This window comes from Megalops cyprinoides, chromosome 12 (assembly GCF_013368585.1).
Source record: "Megalops cyprinoides isolate fMegCyp1 chromosome 12, fMegCyp1.pri, whole genome shotgun sequence".
NCBI classification, from domain to species: Eukaryota; Metazoa; Chordata; class Actinopteri; order Elopiformes; family Megalopidae; genus Megalops; species Megalops cyprinoides.
This window is the reverse complement of record NC_050594.1, coordinates 36,383,090-36,405,611: the sequence shown is the minus strand read 5'-3', so window position 1 is coordinate 36,405,611 and position 22,522 is coordinate 36,383,090. Positions and strand designations below refer to the sequence as shown.

Here is a 22,522-nt window from a genome sequence, read left to right as displayed (position 1 = left end):
GGGGTGGAATGCTGAAACAAGCCTACAGCCCTTCACGGTTGGAATGAAGTAGGTCTACCCTAAAAGACAAAATGGACCAGAACAGTATGGTGTAAACATAAATTCGTAAACCACAAGATTGCTTTCTACAGTGCATATTTATTGCCCATTCATAATGTTAACTTTCCACTCACTTCTGTTGTAGATTTTAAAGGCCACACATGAAAAACCAGAAAAATAAAGTATTTTGTGAACACGGCAAAAGAAAAAAATACAAGAAAAATCCAAGGCCATCGTGTATTCAACTACACCACCCCCAGTGCAGCCAGGTCCAGATCACAACATCCATCCAATAGCATCCCTCAGCCCTGGCCAGGCTGGTGACCTCAGCTCTCAGCTGTAGGGACAGGTGATTCTTCCACTGTGGCAGAAAAGGATTTATGACAGCCTTGATTGGATCGGTAGTGTTGAATCCTTCATTGCCTTCAGTCGTCCATTTCCAAGCATCAAATAAACGCAGGAAGTGAGGTGAACATTGTACTGTGGATTACCAATCTGACACTGCAACAATCAGATGAAAAACTCCCCTTAGAACCTCATTCCCAGTAATGGCAATACCTAACGCAGACAAGCCTGACTTCCTCAGACATTTGAACCATGAATAACACCAGAAGGAAGTCTGTTTAAATGTTCTTTATTTAAAGGACATCTGTGTCTTTTGGGGCTTGAATCATTCCCTTTTTTTGGAGTTTGATGGGAGCTCCAGGCTGATCCTCCCTGTAATGTTCCTTGTGATGGGAACACTTGACATCACAGGGAAAAGACAGCAAGGAGAATGTAGAGCAACAACTGAGAAAACCTCCAAGAATGCACAATTCATTGTAAAACACTCACACAGGCAAAGAAAACTCACTGCAGGATCAGTATAGAAGGCTTTTTTATTTTTTTTTTAATAAATTGTGTAGTTAAAACCATTATAGAGAGCAGAAATTGAGACTTAACTGCAAACCTTCCATATTATAAATGTTTCCCTTTCAGAATAGGATCATTGTATGAGGTATATTTGCATAAAAAACTGAAAACCATGTAGCTGTATTGCAGGGGCTAGGGAGCAGGGCCTGCGCTAGCACTATGTATGGGATGCATTTCAAAAAGAAAAAAAAATACACAACCAGCCTTTAAATCAAAAAACAAAAAAAACTTCCAGCTACTTAAGGTAGAAGGTATTCACAGGCTGCTCCGCATTTCTGCTCACTTTCCCTAAGCACTTACCCTCAAAATAGCGCTGAGTCACATGATCAAGGGCATCCTGATCTGCAAAATGAACTTTCACCTGTCCTCAGTTTCTCCGTTTTAATGTGTACAATCTCGTACCCTTCATGTATGCTATCCCAAGCACTTTTAACGAAGATGTCACCTCTTCTGCCGTTTCCATAGCTTGGTGTAATTTTTGGAGTCGTTCTTGTTTCATAACGAGCCATGGCACTGGAATAATGACAGAGTATGTCTCAATTTCACTCTCAAACACCCTTCCCTTTCTTGTTCAAGCATATGTCATCAGGTGAAGCATGGGTTCACTTGTTCATTTGTGACTGGGACACAGCCACTTTCTCAAGTACTGTGCATGCCATCATTCCTTACCCTGTACTGATACAACTTCGCTTTATATACACTGTAAATGCAACAGGGCTCAGAAGTAGCTCCAATCACTGCAGAAAGAAAATCTCAGACTGTGTCACTAACTATCCATCACTGGTGTGTTCATGAAAATGACCATATGGGGATGGAGAAGGTAAATTCACATTGTTGTCAAAAAGCCCTTTAACTCTAACTCCTCATGAACATTGACAACATCATCCACAAATTCACATATAGGTATTACAACTTTATTTGATTTATTTGCTTAGCAGATAAACATTCACCTTGAAAATATTGTTGAACCACATCATTATAGCAACTACATGATTAATGCTTGTTGAAAAACAAAGCACAGCAAGAGGTACCCAGAATTCTCTGAGAAACTCCATCTTGCAAGGCTAAAGTGCTGAAAACAATGTTCTTAGTGGGGGGTCCAGTGATTCCTCATTAGCAACAACAATCTAGTCAGTCTCACATTCTCACACACACACACACACACACACACACACACACACACACACACACACACACACACACACAAGCCCTCACAACAGTAAAAAAAAGGCACACCATGCCCACTGCTGCCCAACCACTACGAGTCCTCCTCGCTCTCTCTGGCTTTTTTGTAAATTGGCATATTTTTGCTGTGGAAGGCGGGGACCCAGCGGTTATCGTGGAGACCCACGTTGCAGCCAGGCGTGTCCTTGTGTGAGCCATGGCAGCACATCCAGTAGCCCGGGCCATAAGGCAGGGCCTGGCAGTAGGGCTTGTGGTGCCAGCGGCACAGGGACACATCTCCTCGCCCGTACCGCTTCTTGCACTGCTTGCAGGGGTCATCCTTGTAGCGGGGGTCGCAGACCCAGCGCGAGTCTGCCGGCCGCACGCCGTAGCTCTCGATTATGAATTTGAAGTAGTGGCATGTGCACTTGAGGGCGGCCAGAGCCTGGGTGGGCAGGAAGCTGAAGATCTTCACCATGATGTGGTGAGGCAACAGGGCCATGTACTGCTGGGGCTCCAGCAACAGCTGGATCTTGAAGCGCGTCTCCAGAAACTCATGGGAGACCAGCCGGCGGAGGGGAAACTGAGCCCTCTCCTGGCCCAGTGCCTCTGTCTCCCCTTCCCCGTCCCCTTCCCCTTCCCCTCCCCCCCCCCCCTTCCTCCTCCTCCTCCTCCTCCACTTCCTCTTCACCCCTCACCACATCCGCCTCCTCCTTCACGTTCTGTCCCTCTCTCCTGAAAAGAGGATAAGGGGAGAGACTGTCCTGAGGGAGCGTGGGGGTGGTGTCAGCGTTTGGGGCGGGATGCTGCTCCTGCAGCAGGGAGAAGAACAGCATGCCGGGTGGTGGCTCCTCGCGGTGCTTGGCGCAAGTTTCACCCCCTGCTTTTGCCTCCTCTCCCTGCATCTGCATGCCTCCGCCTTCCTCCCCATCTCCCCTTCTCTCCTGCTGGCCGGGGGTGCGTGGCACAGCACTCTGGATCCCACAGGGAGAGACCACAGGCTCACAGGGACAAAGGGAAGCTAGGCTCCCCATCTCCGTCTCACTGATGGCACCGGCCATGCCCGAGGGGGCCATCCCGCAGTGCGCCAGAGGGCTGCTGGGGCCGTCCGTGTGAGGAACAAGGATTGAGTAGGACACATCCCGTGTCAGGGACGGGGGACGGGAGCAGGCCTCTGGCCCCGCCCTGGCCAGCAGCACCCGACCCACACTCCGACGCAGGCTGTTGCTACGTGACAGGGCCCCACTCGCCTCCCTCTCACACTGGCGCTTCAGACACTCCGACTCCAGCCTGGCCACCATCTCGAGGACCCGCACACTCTCACCCTCCTCCTCACGGACCTCCAAGGCCTCTGGGACTCCTGCCTGGTCCACAGGAAACATGGGCCCCGCCTTGGCTGGGGTGACGCTGCTGGAGCTCCGAAGGGGAGGGTATTTGGCGCAGTCCAGCTGCTGGTCGCTGGCCCTCTGCTCCAGGTAGGCCACCATCTCCACAACAGATAGGCTTTTCTCTTCCTTGAACTCCACCTCTCCCTCCCCCCTACAGGCCTGCTGCACGGCCTCATCATGTGGCTTCTCCCCCCTGACCTCCTGCTCCCCTCCACTGCCCCCCTGTGGTGGCCACTGCCCTAGTCCGCCCGGTTTGTCTGGGTCTGAGGAGCATTTCCTGCGCTTGGCCAAAGACCCCTCCACCTCCCAGCAGCCTTTTATTTTCATGGAGAGTGTCCGGCTGGCGGGGCCATCACCACCCCCCGTGCCCACGCCGTTATGGCCACACTGCTGGGCGGCAAAAATGGCGATCTTCTCCTTGGTGTTCCCAGGTTTGATAACAGCCCAAATGTCCAAGTGAGCATCCCCACTGTCCCCCTGGTAAAGGGTCAGTGGGTCACCCTTGTCAGGCATGGAGGACAGCAGCAGTAGAGAGCTAGTAAGTGCACTGACAGGAGGCGCCTTCCCCTTGCGGTCCCATGGGCCATTGGGTGGACACTCACACACTTTGGGGGTGGGGTTGCTGTTGCTGCTGTTGTTGCCGCAGAGCATGTTGGTGAATATGACCCCAAGGGGGCGGCGGCTGCTTGGGACACTGCCTGGCACTGCCCTCACAGGACAGGACTGGTGCACGGCCCGTTCGATCCTGAGCACCCGCTGCTGACCAGCGTGAACACCTCTTGCACTGTCCTGGATTGACTCCAGATGAAGCTCTTTCTGGAATTTGGGGTACGGCTTGAGGTGCATGGTTGCACACCTGAAAAACAAAAACAAAAAACGGTAACTGCATGGAGCACTGGGACCCTGGAATAGTACAGCAGTATAGAGCAACTGCACAACAGTAGATAACAGCTATGCATGCCGCTACAAGCAGACATGAAATAGACCAAACAGAATCTTGCACAATAGTTTGAATTCCCCACAAATGAAAATGCAGATTATCCTAACCCTTCCATGGTGGAGACACATGCTTTCCTCAACATGTATTTGAGACAAAACCACACACTCCAAGTGCAGCAAACTGGTCATGTGCAAATGGCTGACGCGCATGAGGGATGTAGGATCCTGCAAAACGAGCTTCCCTTGAGACTCCTGCTTGCCCCTGTCCAGGGCAGCACAGTGGGGGAAGTGTGCAGCCTTCCAGAATCTCCCCTCACTATGTGCTTGGCCTACAGGACCCCAGAGTCACCACTCAGACAACACTTTATGGTAACAGTCACTGTGCCTCCCATCTGTGGCACCGTCCCTCACAGGACAGCAGGGCCAGCCCTTGTTTCTTCTGGAAGACCTGACGTAACTCTCTTCATTTATACATCTGAACACTTGTGACACGAGTGCAATATACAATTCATAACACATTCTGTAAAAGCCATTTCTTCAAGTATATTCAGTATTTTAGACTTTACACCACCACAAACAAGGTAAAGAAGCTACATTTAGAGCTATAAGTGACATTCAGCATAGTAACTATTTCGTTACAGTATAATCTTCAGAACCCCTCGAAAACTCTCCCATGTTGAGGGAATTGAGAATATAATTACCATGCTGTGACAATGCGTGGTGGAGCCAATCGGGGGCAGAACACAATGTACAAAATCTTGCCTGCTCTGGGACAGAGGCAGTGCAGATGTCTCTGTCAGGCACCGCGGATGAATACACTGAATGCATGTCACACTAAACATGGTGACAGCAAACACAAGGGCAGCTGTGTCCGAGCCAGAGGGGAAGCCAGGTCACTCAGGCTCAGAACGGGAGCCCTGCTCCCAGCGCACAGGGCTGCCACAGTGGCATGCAGAGCTCTCGCAGTGAGAAGTGCATATAAGGCATCCCTCCGCAGCACCAGCCCAGACCTGCTGAGGATTGGGAGGGGGTGCAAGTAACCAAATCAGGGAAGGCATTCTGGGAGTGGGGGTGTACAGAGGTGGGCAAGAGGAAAGAGTGTCTCCTAAATGAAATGACAATGGAGAAACGCACACGCACGCACGCGCACACGCACACATACCTCTCTGGGTGCCCTTCATGTCTTGGAGCAGCTGTCCCCTATGCTCACACATGTCTCCTGCCTTCTGTTTACAGCTAGGTTTGACATGCCTCTATGGAAATGAGCAATATCACAGATTAATCATAATACTGACTATGATCATACTATCAAATTATGTCTGCAGAAACCCCGACCCCCCAGACATGAATTTCATGAGGGGTTAGCCACCAGGCCACCAGCTGCCATCACCACATAGAAAACCAGGGAGTCCATTGCCACTGTTCGCTGCCAACAGCCTCAAGGCCTCCATTTTACTCCATTTATGATACATTTGTCCCCCTCTATTGACAGCTTGGGCTTCTGTTACATAAGCCTGAACACCTACATTCAGATTTGTTTTAGAAAGTATCAAAACCCCAGTCAAAGTGTAACACACACCTTAGGATTTCCTTAACCAGGCTGAAAACTGCTAAACTGATATGAGGCACAGAAGCCACAATCAAGACCTCAGAATGAGAAACAATCTGTCGAAAATACGGCTAGGGAGCTACAGTAGACATAAATATATATAATTTTTTTAAAAAAGCACAGCCAGTGCCAAATTCTCTAAGGACCTCATCTGACAACCCCAAGCCATCTCTCTACAGGTTCAGAAGAATCTGTTATCGCTAGGGAAGAGGGCTATGTACCCCAACATATAGACTACCTGAGCTACTTCAGATCACTCAAGGGGAAAGAATTGAATTGAAAGACAGCCCGTTGGTGGCAGGAACTTAAGAGGGGACATTCTTCAGGGAGTAATTTCTGCATTCACTTTTTCAAATCACTCACTTGAAGCCCATAGTGCTTCACAGAAAAAAAAAGATTTTTACCCAGTTTACGAGAAAAACAAAGAAGAAAAATAAAACAAAGTATTGTGTCCTTTATCCTAAGACTTACAAGTCAACATATCTTACTTTAATACCAACAAAACAAGACTGCACCACCTCCTGTTTCCCTGCTCCACAGAGGACTATCCCTAAACTGATGTGCCATGCTGTCACCCACCAGCATATTAATTGCATTCCCATTAGTGACTCAGAATAACACTGTGCATTTTACAAATACAAAGGGTGTGCCAATCAAAACATAGTAATAACGAAAAATAAAATAGCAATTGGGGGGAGGGTGGTTAATGTCTCACAGGAAATGAGACATGGGGTTGCATGCATGTTTCCTGACCACAGTCCTCTCCTGCCCAAACATCGTACTGCATACAATGATCTGGTAGTTATAACAGTAAGTAGGACTACCCTACAGCCTTACCAGTAGGGGGTGGACGGTATAAACGGTATAGAAAGTACACCGGTCTGAATTTGACCTACGGTATGGATTTTGACTATATCGTGTTGACTGGTCGAGCCCTCAAAAGAATATGATGCTATGCAATTCAAAATGGAACAGATAGTTTGATTTTATTTCTTTGGTTAGTCGTGCTGCCTGTGTACTTTATAGCGGCAAGGCATATTTTGCAAATTGCATGTGTCTCGTGAAAATGTCTCTCTTGAAAAATCCGAGGTTTCGCCAAACATTTGATTTGTAGCAATTCGGTGGAACGTGTAGCTCTTCCCCCTCCATGATAATCTGTGACTCACCCGGACACGCCTCCAACCCATCACCAGACAGCTGGGGAAAAAGGCCTTAGGGGTGGGTGTGGGGGAAAAGCATGAATGACAACGCTTAAATAAAGACGCTTAAAGATCTGCTGCCTTACCTCTCTGTGATCTTGGAACTTCTTTAAAATGTTTTCATATGTGCATCAGTTCAGAGAATTTCAAGCAAAACACATCTAGGATGGGTCTGTGCCTGGTGCCCGGTACAAAACATTGCAAATGCACTTAGGGAAAACATTAATCACAATAGCAACACCTCAATTTAAAATGTCAGAAAGTTAGTGTTATGAATAAGTTATGATTAAGTCTGAGCAGCTAAATAAAAATGCCACTTGCCATTTAATAAATTCATTTGTATCTACACCATAGCAAGAGCAAGATTATGTAATGGGGGGAGGTGCAAAGTAAGTGCAAACAGAGACTGAACCTGGCAATAGTGCTACCATCACCATTTCAGTGAGCCAAAGTGCATTTCCAGCAAGGGCAGCCAGGAGGTGCTGGTCTCTCCAGAGAGGTACTTTTGTCTTCATTCTCACAAAGCATTTTCTGAAAGGTTCAGTCTCAGGAAAGTCACCTTTCTTATGTGAATCTGGTCACATGAACACACTTGCAGGTTTCTCTGCTCTCCTCTTCAGAATGCAAAGGAAAGCACAGATTGAATTGCTGGCATGCCAACACATTTAACATTCCAGCTGTTAGAAGAACCCTTTATCCCACACAAAGATGAGGCTAGGCTGAAACCCTGGCTCACTGCAGTTGTTAAAGATCCCATGAAGCTTATCAAAGCGATAAGGGTGAATCCCACGTGGTGGCCAAATTTCAACACTGGCCATCTAAACACCAGTTTTACTGCATAAACCACTCCATACTCTTTCACCTTAACCAATGTGTGCTGAGCATCTGCTACAAAACGGCCACACAAGTCGGGGTGCAGCCCCCATCCTGCTGAGCTTAAAGAGCTTGGCTGAAGCTCCTCTGCAGATGAGGGCCATGCTGGTAAGCGCAGTGTGGGGGGAAGCAGACAGCCCTGCAGCAGGGGGAACCCAGTACACACTGACTGCCCAGCCTGGACCACCCCCATTACACACACTGACCCCCCCCCCCCCCCCCCCAAAAAAAAAAACACTTCCTCAAGCTCAAGAATCACATTTTCCTCAGCACCCCACACAAAAGGCGCACGTCACTAGCAATATCAGCTTCAGGGAAGAAGTACAGTGGGATTACATAAAACAGAACACGCACAGTAACAAGGAGAGTCAGGGCTGAGTCACTTGGACCTGGTGGGCTGAGCTCAGGGCCAGCTCTGTGCTGCTGCAGTTAGCCACCTTTCCCACCCCTTCTACCCAACTCTCCACTGGTCTCCTTCTGAAAAGGTGTGATTGTGCCAAGATGACACAGGGAGGCAGAGCAAAAGCAAAATCCCAGCAGGGTCAGCCACAAAATGACCTTTGCTACCATCGCTGCTGTGTACATGTTGCTGCATTGCTGCATGACCCCCCAACAATGCGCAGAGACAGCCCCCCCCCCCCCCCCCCCCAAACCTGGCCAAGCTCAGAACCACTCAGCATCACACAGTGAACACTCCACTTGGGGAGCAATAGGGAGCGTGTTGGGACTTACTGGTAAAGAGCTCTCAGTGTCACGCTGAAAGTTCAGTGAGCCTCTTAAACTGAGGTTGTTCCTGGAAACAATCCCAGGTTCCATCCCCACCCTTTAAAGCAAACACAACAAAGCTGGAATTAATTATGATTTGAGTAATCACACCATCCATGTGATTTTGAGACACGGATATGCGGAATTCACTCCAGAGGGCAGATTTCTGCAGTTTTTTTCCCCAAGCGGTTTTAATGGTGTAAGGAAGCATAATGCAATCCCCACAGCAAGCCCAGAGCGACTGGGAGTGCGGAGGCCGGGGACTACAGTGAGGGGCAAGAGCTTCTTCCCCCCTCCAACCTCTCCACTCCCCTCTTCAGGGACAACGAGGCACCAGTATAATGCAACATATCAGAATATCAATCATCCATTGCCCAGCTTGAAGAGGCTACTGTGAGGACATGGACAAGGCTACAGTCTCCTGGTCCTGGGGCAATCAACCAGCAAGTGCCATACAGCTGGAACATGTGAGTGGAGTTCCTGTCCAAGCGATGACTTCAATTAAACTGAGGCAGATCCTGCATGTGCATGGTCTGATGGTGCTGGACAGCATGTTCCAGAGCAAGCACACGGCTTACATTGCAGAAAGAAAGACTTCACTTCCATTTACCAATCCAAAATCAAAACCAGAAAAAATATAAAAGAAAGGCACAGCTATAATTATTTTAAACTGCATAAAAAAGTATTAGGTAGGGCTGCCCGATATAGCCTGTGCGATATATCGAATAGCTATTTTTAGCGCAATAACAGCTATCCCGGTATGTGGCATTAGGTTTCTTCCCGTATTTTTTTCCCTTTAATCATACCTGATGCGGGAGCACACCTCCAAAGTTCAGTAAAATGCTTCCGGGGCAGAAAAATATCACTTGTATCTATATGTTGGTTAACTTGCCAATTAGCAGGGCTGCTCGATTATGGCAAAAAATCATAATCACAATTATTTTGGTCAATATTGAGATCACAATTATTTAACATGATTACTCATTGACTTTGGAAACATCCTGCATTTACTTAATTTTTAAAAAACTTCTCTTTTTAACAGTGGATTTTCTTGAACTTAAACCCTTTCGCACGTAACTTATGTAGCATGTGTGTTACGTTACATGGTTTGTTATGTTCTCATTAGCATTATTAAACTTCAGTTTTCAGTTAGCATTTCCTATATTTTTAATGTTAAATCACTGTCTCCTCAAAGCTAAAAATAGCTAGAAATTTTCCAATCTAGTGTTCTAATCGCACCGGTTTTAGCATACGCGCTAAATGCCAAATCACACCGGTGTGACCGTATGCGTGAAAGGGTTAAATATAATGCAGCAGAGAGAGAGAAAAAAAAGAGATAATATATACATAAAATATAATTTACTTTAAATATATATGGCGTTAAGTTTCTTATATATATTTTATATATATATATATATATATATATATATATATATATATATATATATATATATATCAGTGGCGGCTGGTGAGCTGGAAACAGGGGAGGCTGAAACATTATTAAATCGATCATTACTTTCAACCTGTTCCCCTTTATCCTCCTTGATTAACAATAAAACAAATAATTCACAGAATAATTGACACCAATGCGAGTAAATGATTATGCTTGCGAAACAGCACAGATTGTCCGTAGTTTGTGCGCTATTGCGAAAACTACATGACGTTGTTTAATTAACAAGAATGGCAATTTGAACAATTAAGTGGCAAGTTATCCCAAAGCTTTCTCTTAAATGTTCCACATTATAGCTTTTTTGTGTTACAAAATTCAAATTACAAAATTTCGTTCGATTTTTTTAGATCGATTTAAATTATTGAGAATAAACTTTTATGTTAGGTTGAGTGCAATGAATAATAACGTTTAGAACACAGACCTCACAAAAGCTGTGATGAGCATTTAACGTAATTTAAATCGATAAATGCCATCCTTGTTAATTAAACAATCTCGTGTTGTAGCTTTCGCAAGCACACAAACTACAGATAGACAATCTGCTCTGTTTCGCGAGCATAAGCATTTACTCCATTTACGCGATTGGTGTCAATTATTCTGTGAGTTATTTGTTTTATGGTTTAGGAAGATATATATATATATATATATATTTTTTTTTTAGGGATGTAACGGTACATGGCGTTTTGTCGAACCGTTCAGTACGCCGCCTACGGTTCAATACGACATGCCTGTCATTTTCCTATAATTTCCAAAACTTGCTTATTGCGCTGCAGACTACACGCACGTTGTACATTCAAATCCACAGAACATCTCTGGAGCCTGTCAGAATTTCCCTGGAGCCTATCAGCGCTCTGTATGCAAATACGAGCTGGAGAAAAGAGGGGAAACTAAAAACAAACATTCTCGCGTACGGTCACACCTTTGCTGTTTAGTGCGTATGCTAAAACCGGTGCAATTCAGGGATGAAACGGTTGCCGGTAAAATTCCCGACGGTTAGCATTACCGTTTCAAAAAAAATAAATAAAGAGTTCATTGTTTAAGAGGTGATGTGTTTTTATTTTTTTCTTAAATATAAAGATACCGAAACCGCACCGATACTGTGACGGTATTATATATATATATATATATATATATATATATATATATATATGGGAAGAAACCTAATGCCACATACCGGGGATAGCTGTTATTGCGCTAAAAATAGCTATTGATATCACGATGGCTATATCGCCCAGCCCTAGATTAGGTAAATAAAAATACAAGTTTACCTTTAATACTCACTGACCAAACTGCGACTTCACAGCATGTGTGTTTTACCTTGTATATCGTCAAAAGGCAAAGCGCAACAAAACCCTTCACAGACAGCATCATGCCAGATGAAGTTCCAGAGTAACTGGCTTGGAACTGTTAGGAGACAGTTCTGTGGAACGGCACAGCGTTTGATCCGGAGACAAGCGATGTGTATTAGAATACAAATGCCGGAGACAAGCGATGTGTATTACAATGTAAAGCGATGTCGCTACATCCGACCGGAGGCAAAAGGCACCTCTTGATGGTAACGGTCTGCGGAACACGGGGTTCCCCATGACCATATATGGTCCTCCAAAGTTTGAACCCTATGGAGCCAATTAGGTTACGAGGTTCAGGAGAGACCCAATTGGAGAGGGAGCCGTTTAGCAATGCACAGCTCCACAAAACCTATCAAAAACAGCAGCCCCTCTGGTCATTGTAACTCATATGTAAATGTACCTACTGTAACTGTATAAAAAAACTAAATCCTATACTTGTTGAACTTCTGCTCCATGCTGATGTTCCCACGGCCGGCTGTGCAAATAAACCTTCCTGTCTTTCACTACGTACATCGGATCTGCTTCTTTGTTGAAACAGAACTTATTTCGATCCTCTGGGAGTTAACTAACAGAACTTCACCTCCCATCGTCCCCTTTGCATAATGTTTTGTGGCTATTTGAATGCAGCCTAGCAGTAGCAGTGATGAGGATGAAGAGCAGCGGGGCTTACCTCCAGGCAGGGTGGAGTGTGGAGGGGAGTTTCCGTGGTTCCTTGTAGGAGACAGATCTGAAGGAACTCATTACATTTTCACATCTCCCTGGCATCCGTCACTTCCCTACATGACTCTTCTTCAAACCAGGATCCAATGACCTCACGCCTCGGGGTCCCACCCAGACTGCAGGAATTACCAAAAAAAAAAAAAAAAAAAAAAAAAAAGCCTTACTTCAGCCCTCTCATGATGCCCAGAATGTGAAAAATACATTTTCAGAAACAGACTAAACTGCAGTTGCCAGCTGTGTGTTTGTGTGAGACAGTGTGCGTTTCTTGCCAAATGAGGTATCGCAATGAGCACCATTTATACATTTTTTCTCTTTTTTCTCCTTTCCATTCCTTCTCTCAAAACATGCAAAAGTCCACCTCCCTGTCAATGTGATCGATTGACTCAGAGACAGCCAATTGACAGTTGACTTGGCTTTGGTTGTAAATTTTTATGTAGCTAAGTAACGCCCACAGAGGACAAATCCCTCAGATCACAACAGGAGGTAATAAAAATGTGTTTCGAATGAAATTGAATGAGTTTACACAATAAACAGGTGGCAGTTTCCCAAGTCCAGCACCAGTGGTATGGGGATATCGCATCAGGAAATGAAATGATTAAACAGTGGCATAAAAGAATCTAATAATGTTTACACCCCAGTTAAATTTCTCCACCAAGCCATTTCACAACCCTTCAAGGCCTCGAAAGACAACACTCTTGCTACATATGCTCACCATAAAACATCAGCTTATGTCAAGACCATTGATGAAATACACTGGGCTGAGGGGATGTGATTACACTGTGTAGTCTTCTTTGGGATACAACCTGCTCCCGTGGCTCTCCCCCTCCCCCAGGAGAAGCAGTCTGCTTTCTGCTTTTACAGGAGAGCCCCCGTCATACACCACCCACATCTCTCATGCACAAATCTGCTGCACCTCCTGCTGCTCCTCCCAGAGAATCCATGGCGAAGCCTCTTACAGGTGCAGGGTCAAGAGTCACAGCTCCCAGGTCACAGGGTATGAATGCATCCCCACAGCAAGCCCAGAGCAACTGGGGGTCTGGACATCAGGGACTACAGTGAGGGGCAAGAGCTTCTTCCCCCCTCCCACCTCTCCACTCCCCTCCCCTCCACTTCGGGAACAACGAGGCACCAGTTTGTTTTCAAAGCAGCACATCAGCCATGAGACAAAATAAGCCTGAACAAAAACAGCTTTGGGGGACTGCCAACGGGCTGGGGGAAAAGGCTATCCCCCCCACCCCAACACACATTCACGCTGGCCACTGCAATGCAAAGACACTCAGACAGAACACCCACCAAACCCAAAAGGGACATCTCTGCCAGGATGAAAGTGAGGGAGTATGGACAGAGGAGATGAAGACATTCTCTAATTGCTTGGCACTGATGAAGTGTCTCCTCTGCATGTGTGAGAACACCGTTGTGTGCATTTCAGACTGCAGAACTTTAGGTAAGCGCTTTCCTCACCTCATTGTTGGGGTATATTATGTATGAAAGTTTCTGCTCCAGTTGAGTCATCCATTAATTCAGTTTCATTAAGCCGTTAATTGCATAGTAAGCTTTGTTAGACATGTCCACTCTTAACCTGCTATAAATTATTTGGTTGGTAAATGTGCTGTAATTCACCCTCTCACCACCAACACAACGCAGCAAACTCGTATAAACATGTATGAGCCTCTTCCACATTCCAGCGCAGAAGTGTGCCTCGCTCTGACTCGTCAACACTCGTCACCCCACTGCAGCACGCGCTAGCCTGCAGCACTCAGGTGAGTGCGTGCATGTGTATGCGCATTGTGTGTATGTGTACATGCGTGCATGTACATGCACATGAACATTTCTAACTCTGTCCCACTGCTCATGTGTGGCCAAACCAGTCAGACGGACACCTTTGAAGCGTCACATAAACAGTTGGTGCTGGCAACCAAACAGGCCCTGCTGTCTCTGGTTACAGACAGGCGTGTCTGCTGGTAGGGGAGCAGAAATAAAAGGAAGGTCTAACAGACAGCCAATGGGACATTGGGGTCCTCACATGCCTATATATGGCAGAGATAATCAATAGTTTTGGAATGTCGGCAGGGCGGCTGGGACTCCACATGGATTGGCAGCTCCTCCTGCTTGCTCGCTCAGTCATTCAGCACTCACAAACACAAAGGCCGGGGCGGTGTGAACCAAAGCAGAGCCACTCCTCGCCCCTGCTCTGCTCCAGGACAGCATGGGATACCCTTGAGGAGGGCCACATCAGCCCACCCTTGCATGCAAACCTGTGCTGTTGCCCCTGCTTTTCAGTGCTTGTACGTCCCCCTTGCACGAACCACTTCCACTCTACCTGAACTCACTCAAGTTTCTAAATATAATAAGCACTTTTACAGAGTGTGTGTGGGGGGGGGGGGGGGGTCAAAGCAGGCTTGCATAACACCAGGGGACAAACTCCCTCATGGGTGCTCCAAGGTACACTAGCTTCCACTGCAAGTCAGGCTTTTCCCTGTCCGAGCCTCGAAACAACACTCTCAAATGGCACTCCCATTGCAGTCTTTGGCCCTCCTTCACGCAGACCTCACCCCAGACCTCTGCATGCCCACCAGCATCAGTGCCGCTCCAAACTGGACGACACTGTCCTTCCTGGCCCTTTTGAGACAGTGAACTGCAGAAATGGAGATCAATGTATAATGTAGATTTACTGTGGAGAGTGAAACACCACTCAGAGATATTCGGGGGTTTAGACAGCTTACTGACAAGCTTGCATCAAAACCATTCAGTAGAAATGCAACCCGAGGCTGCACTGAAGTGGCAGTAGTATTAATTACCCCTGTAGTAGTATTCTTTTGCATTTTCATTTCCATCATGATTTGCACACACAAACACTTCCCCAGTTAATCCAATCAAGAGCAGGCCATCCAGCAGACAGAGTTTTCAGTATGTGCCTTACTGCCAATCCATAACACGACATGGCACTGTCTACAGCCAGTAGTAGTCAGTAACCTGACACTCACCACAGCAGGAAAGACTGTCAGCCGCCCAGAATGCTTCATCAATAACAGGAGATGGGAGCTCCTCGTGACAAAGCTCAAGCTTCAAGCAAACAGGGTTCCCGTTTGCCATACAGCCTTCAAAGGTGAGACGTGGACCAGGCTTCTAGTTCCCCAGCCTAACGCAAGAGAAGGGCCACCACTCAGCAAGGTGCTCACCCACACACAAACACACCCTCAGGCAGTACCAGTCAGAGTGTGACCTGCCATTCCTCAGAGGCCGGGAGGGGAAGTTCCCCTTGAAGGAGAACTGGAAGTGGCAGGAGTTAATGACAAACCATGGCTAAACCCTACAAGCAGACATTGCACTAGCTTTCTCTCACTGAGAGTCACATACATGATTTTGCTGGCTCAGCACTATCTAACCAGGCTAAAAAGACAGGAGTCATGGCATGCATATTCTTATTTTACTGTGTTCCAGTAGTACCAGTAATCTTACGTGGTGATGCTACCATTTGTTTTGGTAATTCAAAGCAAACAGCAATTACTTTTCACAAATCCCATTGAGTTCCAAGACAACGAACCAACCGGTGGAAGCATACATATATGAACCTCTGATACCAATACAGCAGAGATCAACACCCGTCCAGGCGAGGGGAGGGGTGGATATCGCAAATATCAGGTGTGCCTGGCCTCAGGCCCTGACAATTCTGTGCATTGTGATTATTTTTCAACAATATTAGTACTGTTTGACACCTGTACTGATCTTTTTAAAATAAAATGCTCAATGTGCATGATTGTCTTATCAAGCCAGGTCAATAAAACCATTTCCATTGTTACCAAGCTAATCAACACATGTTACATGTTACATTTGTAGTTTCCATTGCCTAGATCACCGATTCTCAATCCTGCTCCTGGGGGCCCCCTGCTCTGCACATTTTCCATCTTTCCCTGCTCTACCTACCTGACTGAACTCATCAGTGGCACTGATTAGCTGAGCACACCTGATTTAATCAAGAGCATGTTAATTGCACTAATCAGGTGTGTTAGGAGCAAGGATAGATAGAAGATATGCAGGACAGTAGGCCTCCAGGAGTAAGGTTGAGAAACACTGGCCTAGATGTAAACTTCATGGTCTACTGAACAAGGAGCAAGCAGAGATGCATTCCTCTGACTGTTCTGGTATAGGATCCCACCAGTGTGTCCTGAGCAACAAACACACCACTACCTATGAGAGACTGCAGCTATTTTTCTCAAACCGTCTCTTGGTGTGAAAGTTAAATATCCAGCTACAAAACTTGCATGTGACTATTCACTTATGACAATTAGCATAATTCTACAATTGTTCCACATTGTTCCTTTAGTGCCAAAGTGGCACTAGCCGCACAATTTCAGGACAGGTCCATGGGTTTGTCTAAGAAGGATATTATGATATGCATAATGTTCCTACACTCCTTACTTTGTGTTGTGGTACAATGGAGCTGCAGACACCAGAATGTTGTGGTGGGAGTACATTTGTGCTTGGCTCTGGGGCACAAAAGCAATCCTTTATTAAGTATTCAAATTATCACTGATATTGGGTAAGAGGAATGTTTTTCCTTTAAAATAATGATTACAACAGTAGTTCAACCTTACAGCCACAAAAAAAATATTTGAAAGGGAAAAAACAGGACAAGCCAGAGACTTTTACAAAATATTAAAATTCTAATCGAAAACAAAGAAAGTAGATCAGTACCAATGTTAATGCTAAAAAGATATATATATTTGGAAGAAATGTACCTCAAACAGTGTTCTAGCGTTCTAAAAGGTATTGTAAACAGCAAACAAGGTTGCTCTGAAAAGAGTGTGATGTTACTGAGACGAAGTAAAGGGACAACCACATTCTTGTCATTGTTGTCCTCTACTTGGAGCTATGCCAGTGGACATCACCAAAACATCCAAATCCATATATTTGATGATCAGTATTCCTTAGGTCACTTTAGGTGAGGAAGTTGACAGATCAAACTTAACACTTGTATATGGAACTCCTGACTGTATTACAGTCTTTACTCTTGTGCAACAAAGATTTGACAATAAAAACAACACCTACGTCTGACAGCAACAATGACATCCATACTTTAACCACAACCCTGCAGCAGGAAATGACATTACATTACATTCATTTAGCATATGCTGTTATCCAGAGCAACTTCCAGCATGAGAGAACAGTATAAGAACAGTAGAAGCATATCCATCAGGTTAACCACACTTTTTCCAGAATGTGAGCACACCATTGTTTAAGCACTACTACAAGTTAGCTTGTGCCAGACAGTCTAGAAAACAAAGGGAAGTCAATTACGTACACTACCATTTATCTCACTGTCTGTAGATCACAATATCCATAATGCACAGGGGACACAAGATGAGGTCAGCGGGAGCACATTTAACCAATGAGAGCCAATTCTCCGTTTTCCCCATCCAGAGACTGGGTTAGAACTGGGGAGGCAGTCGAGCCCCCAGCTGGAAGGGCCCTGGATTTCACACCTCTGATAAGACGTTCACACCAAGTCAGCAACTGCCTCTCTCAGAAACAGCCTGCTGCTTCTGGCCCTCCACCTATAGAATGGCTGCCCTGACACCAGCCCAAAAATAGCAGGGGCAAATCAAAGATGCCACTGCCTGTCCCACCCTAGGGGAGAGGTGGAGGGAGAGCCGTGACACATGCCTGTGGGGGGAGCCTTTTATAATGGTTAACCTGTTGACATATGTCAGGCCAAGACAGCTTTCCCTTTCTCTGTAACAACCACTCAGCACACCTTGTACAAATGGTCTGAGCAGTCTCTTTTTCAGAGAGCTTTTTTCAGCTGCAGTCTCTCACTCACACAACTATCTTCCAGTGCTCCTTTTCCCCTTGTTATTCAGAGGGCACTGTAAACAGTTGGCCATGGAGAGCACTGTCCTCAAATAAAGGCACTTATTGTCCCTTTGTGAGGCTGCAGTTTGACGTGAATGGTCCAATTTAGTGGAGTCTGAAAATATATCCATGCCAGGCCCAGGGTTTCTCTCTCCCTCTCTCCTCGCTGGAACACAGTGGAGCTGTGAGGAACACACCCTGGGACAAAGTGCAAGAACTCTGCTAGAGGCAGCGTCTGCAGGTTACCCGCAGACAAGCAAAGGCACCCGTTTGCCAATCAATCGGATGGGAAGAGATTGGGTCAAAAGGATACTAAAGACACACCGAAAGTACCCAGCCCAGCAGAAAACGCACAAGGGCTTTCTGATCCTGGGCCTCCAAAAGTCTGAGGCTGTCATTACTGACCTGACTGACAACTGAACTCTCCCAATCCACTCCCCGTTGATGACCCCTGCTCCTACTGCAGCTGAACTTCAAAGACACAATGTGCAGCACTGAACTGAGCTGCAACTGGAAACGAACCCATCAGTGAACCGTGTGTGAACACTGCCACCAAACGCACTGAAAAACTGACTCAAAAGTGAGGCAGCAAAGCATTCTCCAATTTTACAATACAACCACCACTTTGTCAACAATGAATCCCTCCAAGTCCAACATCATGAACAACTTCGACCACTGAACTGATGCCCGATGCGGTAAAAAAAGTAAACCCAGGCAGCATCAGCTTTCCAATGAAATGCATGGGGCCTCAAGGAGAGCAGACAGCAAGCTGAGGCACTGCTGAACTAAACAGAACAGAACAGAACAGAACAGAACTAAACCGAACTAATACAGACCTGCTAAAACCTGCCACACTTTACTCACCCCACCCAAAGCAATTTCCTACAAATGCTCACATCACCCTGTCTGCCAGGAAGAAAACATTTTTTGCATGACTTGTGCTCTGTACAACTTCTAACTCTCAATGGGCAGGCAGAACATTTGAGCCTCTGTTGTGCAGTAGTCATCCCTTTTCCAGGAAGCAGATGAACTTAAAACAGGTGCTAGGGTGTCCAACAACTGAATCTCTGAGTAGAACAAAAAGCCACCTGTGCAGAGCGCAATGATATCCACAATATACAGACCGTTTAAAAAAAATAAATAATAATCTTGGCAAAAATGAGTGTTCCATAAGTTCATCCCGTGCGCAAACAATACCCTCCGCAAAGCGAGTCCAAGAGAGTCCAACACAATAAAACTAAAAAGCACTTCTTTAATGAACTTCCCATTGTTCATGTAAGAGTGTAAAAGCAAACCCCAGAAACTGCTGACCTCTGAAAGGATGGACTTGTTAAACAAAACCAGGGCTTCACTTAAAAGTTTGGTACAAACCCTATTTACTAGACAAATGGCCTTCAATCCCATGTGCATTTACTATTACCAATACCTAAGACCACAGCAAACAGAAGGGTTACATTTTCAAAATAACTGCTGTCTTAAATAACCCACCAATCATTAGATCAGTTAACCGAGAGGATAGCAGGACTCGCCTCCCCCCACAGCTCACTGGTTGGATTTATCTTTACTCTCCCACGATAAACAGGGCCTGTGTTCTGTCTTTAAAAGATGGAAATCGTGACCATTACTTCGTGTTCTCAAACCAGTCACGTATTCAACTGATTCGAGATAATCGGGAGCAGACGATTTAATTAACACACATTGAGAAATACCGCCGTCAGAGAACGAGTACCAAACCAAATCTCACATACCTTTAAACTGACATGCATCCATATGGTCCTGGAAACTTTGCAGATGGGCTCGTTAGCTTATTTGGTCTAGTCATACCATGCCAATTACATACCATGCATATCGATAGCAGTTCAATGGGTAAAAACAGGATTAAAACTGCTAGCTGACTCCAAGCGTTGACTAGTTTGTCAGCCATGTTTTTAAAGGCAAATTAAAACTACGAAGAAAAGAATGAGCGAGTCGTTCGCTGTGACATTAAAACTTGACGATCCAAGCATCACGAATGGTTAGCTTATCAACCAGGTAGTCTAAATATTTCAAATTTGTCCTCAATCAGAGAACAACCAGCTAGCTAAAAACATCTGCACAATTGTGGGTGGTGTTAGCCATTTCACTAAACCAGGTTTGATCCCCGAGCCATCTTTTCCCAAGAATAGTCACAGTTGTGATTTCTGCATGGTGTATCCTCTAAATAAATGACAATCTCAAATTGCGAATTTCAATTAGTTAGTTAACCAACACTACGTAGTTACTACGATACCCTCTGGTAGCTAACTAATCGACACCAGCCATTTCATTAAATGGTTACACTTTCTTTGAGCTGAGTACTTGACAGACAACAGACGCTTCAAATGCAAAGGAAAGATAAGTAACATACCCGATCTCCGCCTGGGGTAACGTTAGTGGGGCTAACATGTAGCTGGCTTTCTGCTTGCTGTCTGATCAGGGTGCCGCTGAAACTACAGCACGACTGTGTCCCCATTTTGCTGAAAGCGATGGCCAACTCAAGTCTTAACTGAGGTTTAGTTAGCAAACCATCGCTAGTTCTCTCCACTCAGTCAAAGGCAAAAAAATACAATATTTGAAGTTTAACGCTGGACTACACATACAGCTGGAAACATCTCCGTGCAGAATTGCAATACTCCTCGGCTGTCGTTGACTTAACTTCACTAGTTGTCCATCAAGCCCATGATTTTAGTAATTAAATTAAAACACTAGCTAGCTAAAGCTTTGTTAATGGAAGGCGGTAACACTGCGCACTTATGGTATGTAGCTAGCTTGCTGCCTAGCTAGCAGCTTTTCTTGTGTTCGAGGTCTGCATCGCTAGCCAGCTAGCTACCAACGCACGATTTGCTACAAGCTAGTAAACCAACATCCCTGGGTGTATGAGGTTTTTAAAGACTGCTAGCATGCTACCTACTAACAGTACAGCCATTGACAGTGGTCTACTCAACGTTTTCCAGCACATATACAGCGAATAAAAAGAGATTAACTACAAGGATCGCATTTGTGTAGAAAAGCACACCACAAACCCAGATCAAGCTGACCTCCGCAAAAACTCGGAAATAGATTTTTGGGTAACACTCGCAGAAATCTCCCAGTCCAAAACCAACACAGTTCTTCACCATCTGGGCCCGTTCTCCCCGCGTTGTGCCATCCTCTATTTTCGACGACTGACTAATACATTAAGAGTTGATTTTCTGCGCGGCTGTGTGCACAAATTTGGTCTTCCTCAACTGAGCTGAGCTCCACTCTTTCACTATTCCCTAAGATCGCAGAGGGTGAGGCGCACCGCTGCCTGATATAGCGCGTAGCGTCCTGACGCACTTTGCGATGAACGCGCCCGTAAGAGAGTTACACGGACGCGCATATAAAGGCAGGGACATACTGTACTTCATGCATAAATGAGCAAATTGTTACAGGGACACAACGGTGTATGCCAATGCCAGACCAAGTTTGACCAGCGATATCTAATTTATACACAATTCAGGCACTGAATGCAAATTAAAAATGGAACTGTTGTACTTTCAGTCTAGTTTCTGAAGTTAAGTGAGGTGATTACTATAACCATAATTATTTCTATTAACAAGACCCAGGCAGTAGTATAGTGCAGTGCACAGAGAGCTAGATTTATCACCCAATGGTTGTGGAATTGATATCCAGGGGAGCACTATCATTGTACGCTAGTGCAAGGGGTTTAGCATAAATTGCCTCAGTAAAGATAGCTGTATGAATGGATGATCTGTAAATTGACCTGGATTACACTGTTTACAAAGCAAATAAACTATTATTAATAGTTACAATTAGACTGTGATTGCAGTCATAGCAGTATTTCGTTTTACTGCTATAGAGATGTAATCAACAGACATTTAGTCAATGAATGTATATCATTTTTATTTGCTACCTGTCCATATAGCTCATTCATCTGCTGCAGCAAATAAAAATAACTCTACTATCACAAAACAAAACATGCAGCGACATTTTTGGTGTCCCAGAGACACGCAACAGGTGTTGAAATCCTATCACTTTGCACAATAAATGATTTGAGAGCACTGGCCATCCTTTATGGACTTCACAGGCTCTGCATGTACTCTGCACAATTACACTTCAATAATTCATGTTGGCCATCTCGAGTTTCCCTCAAGAATATCATCCACACTTTCCATCATTAAAAATACATGGTTGACCTGCCATCTACATACATTGCAGGGCATTCTCCTCACTGAAAAGTGATTTGATTGCAATAATAAAGTATA

General features: G+C 45.4%; 1 protein-coding gene across 1 annotated transcript; it reads right to left on the bottom strand.

The window, feature by feature from the left end:
• Positions 1-899: 899 nt before the first annotated feature.
• fbxo34 (F-box protein 34) lies at positions 900-21,579 on the bottom strand. Its single transcript, XM_036541515.1, has 4 exons — positions 21,314-21,579; positions 12,355-12,520; positions 2,814-4,359; positions 900-2,743 (listed from the first exon to the last, which is right to left on the bottom strand). The coding sequence occupies exons 2-4, from the start codon at positions 12,447-12,449 to the stop codon at positions 2,210-2,212; spliced, it is 2,175 nt and encodes a 724-aa protein (XP_036397408.1). The 5' UTR covers positions 12,450-12,520; positions 21,314-21,579; the 3' UTR covers positions 900-2,209.
• Positions 21,580-22,522: the final 943 nt, after the last annotated feature.

Excerpts from the sequence above, each read along its gene's own strand:
- fbxo34 (XM_036541515.1), bottom strand. The coding sequence starts at position 12,449 with ATGCCAGGGAGATGTGAAAATGTAATGAGTTCCTTCAGATCTGTCTCC. Across the intron at positions 4,360-12,354 it reads ACACTCCACCCTGCCTGGAG|GTGTGCAACCATGCACCTCA; the intron begins GTAAGCCCCGCT and ends TTTGTTTTTCAG. Across the intron at positions 2,744-2,813 it reads TGAAGGAGGAGGCGGATGTG|GACGGGGAAGGGGAGACAGA; the intron begins GTGAGGGGTGAA and ends GAAGGGGAAGGG.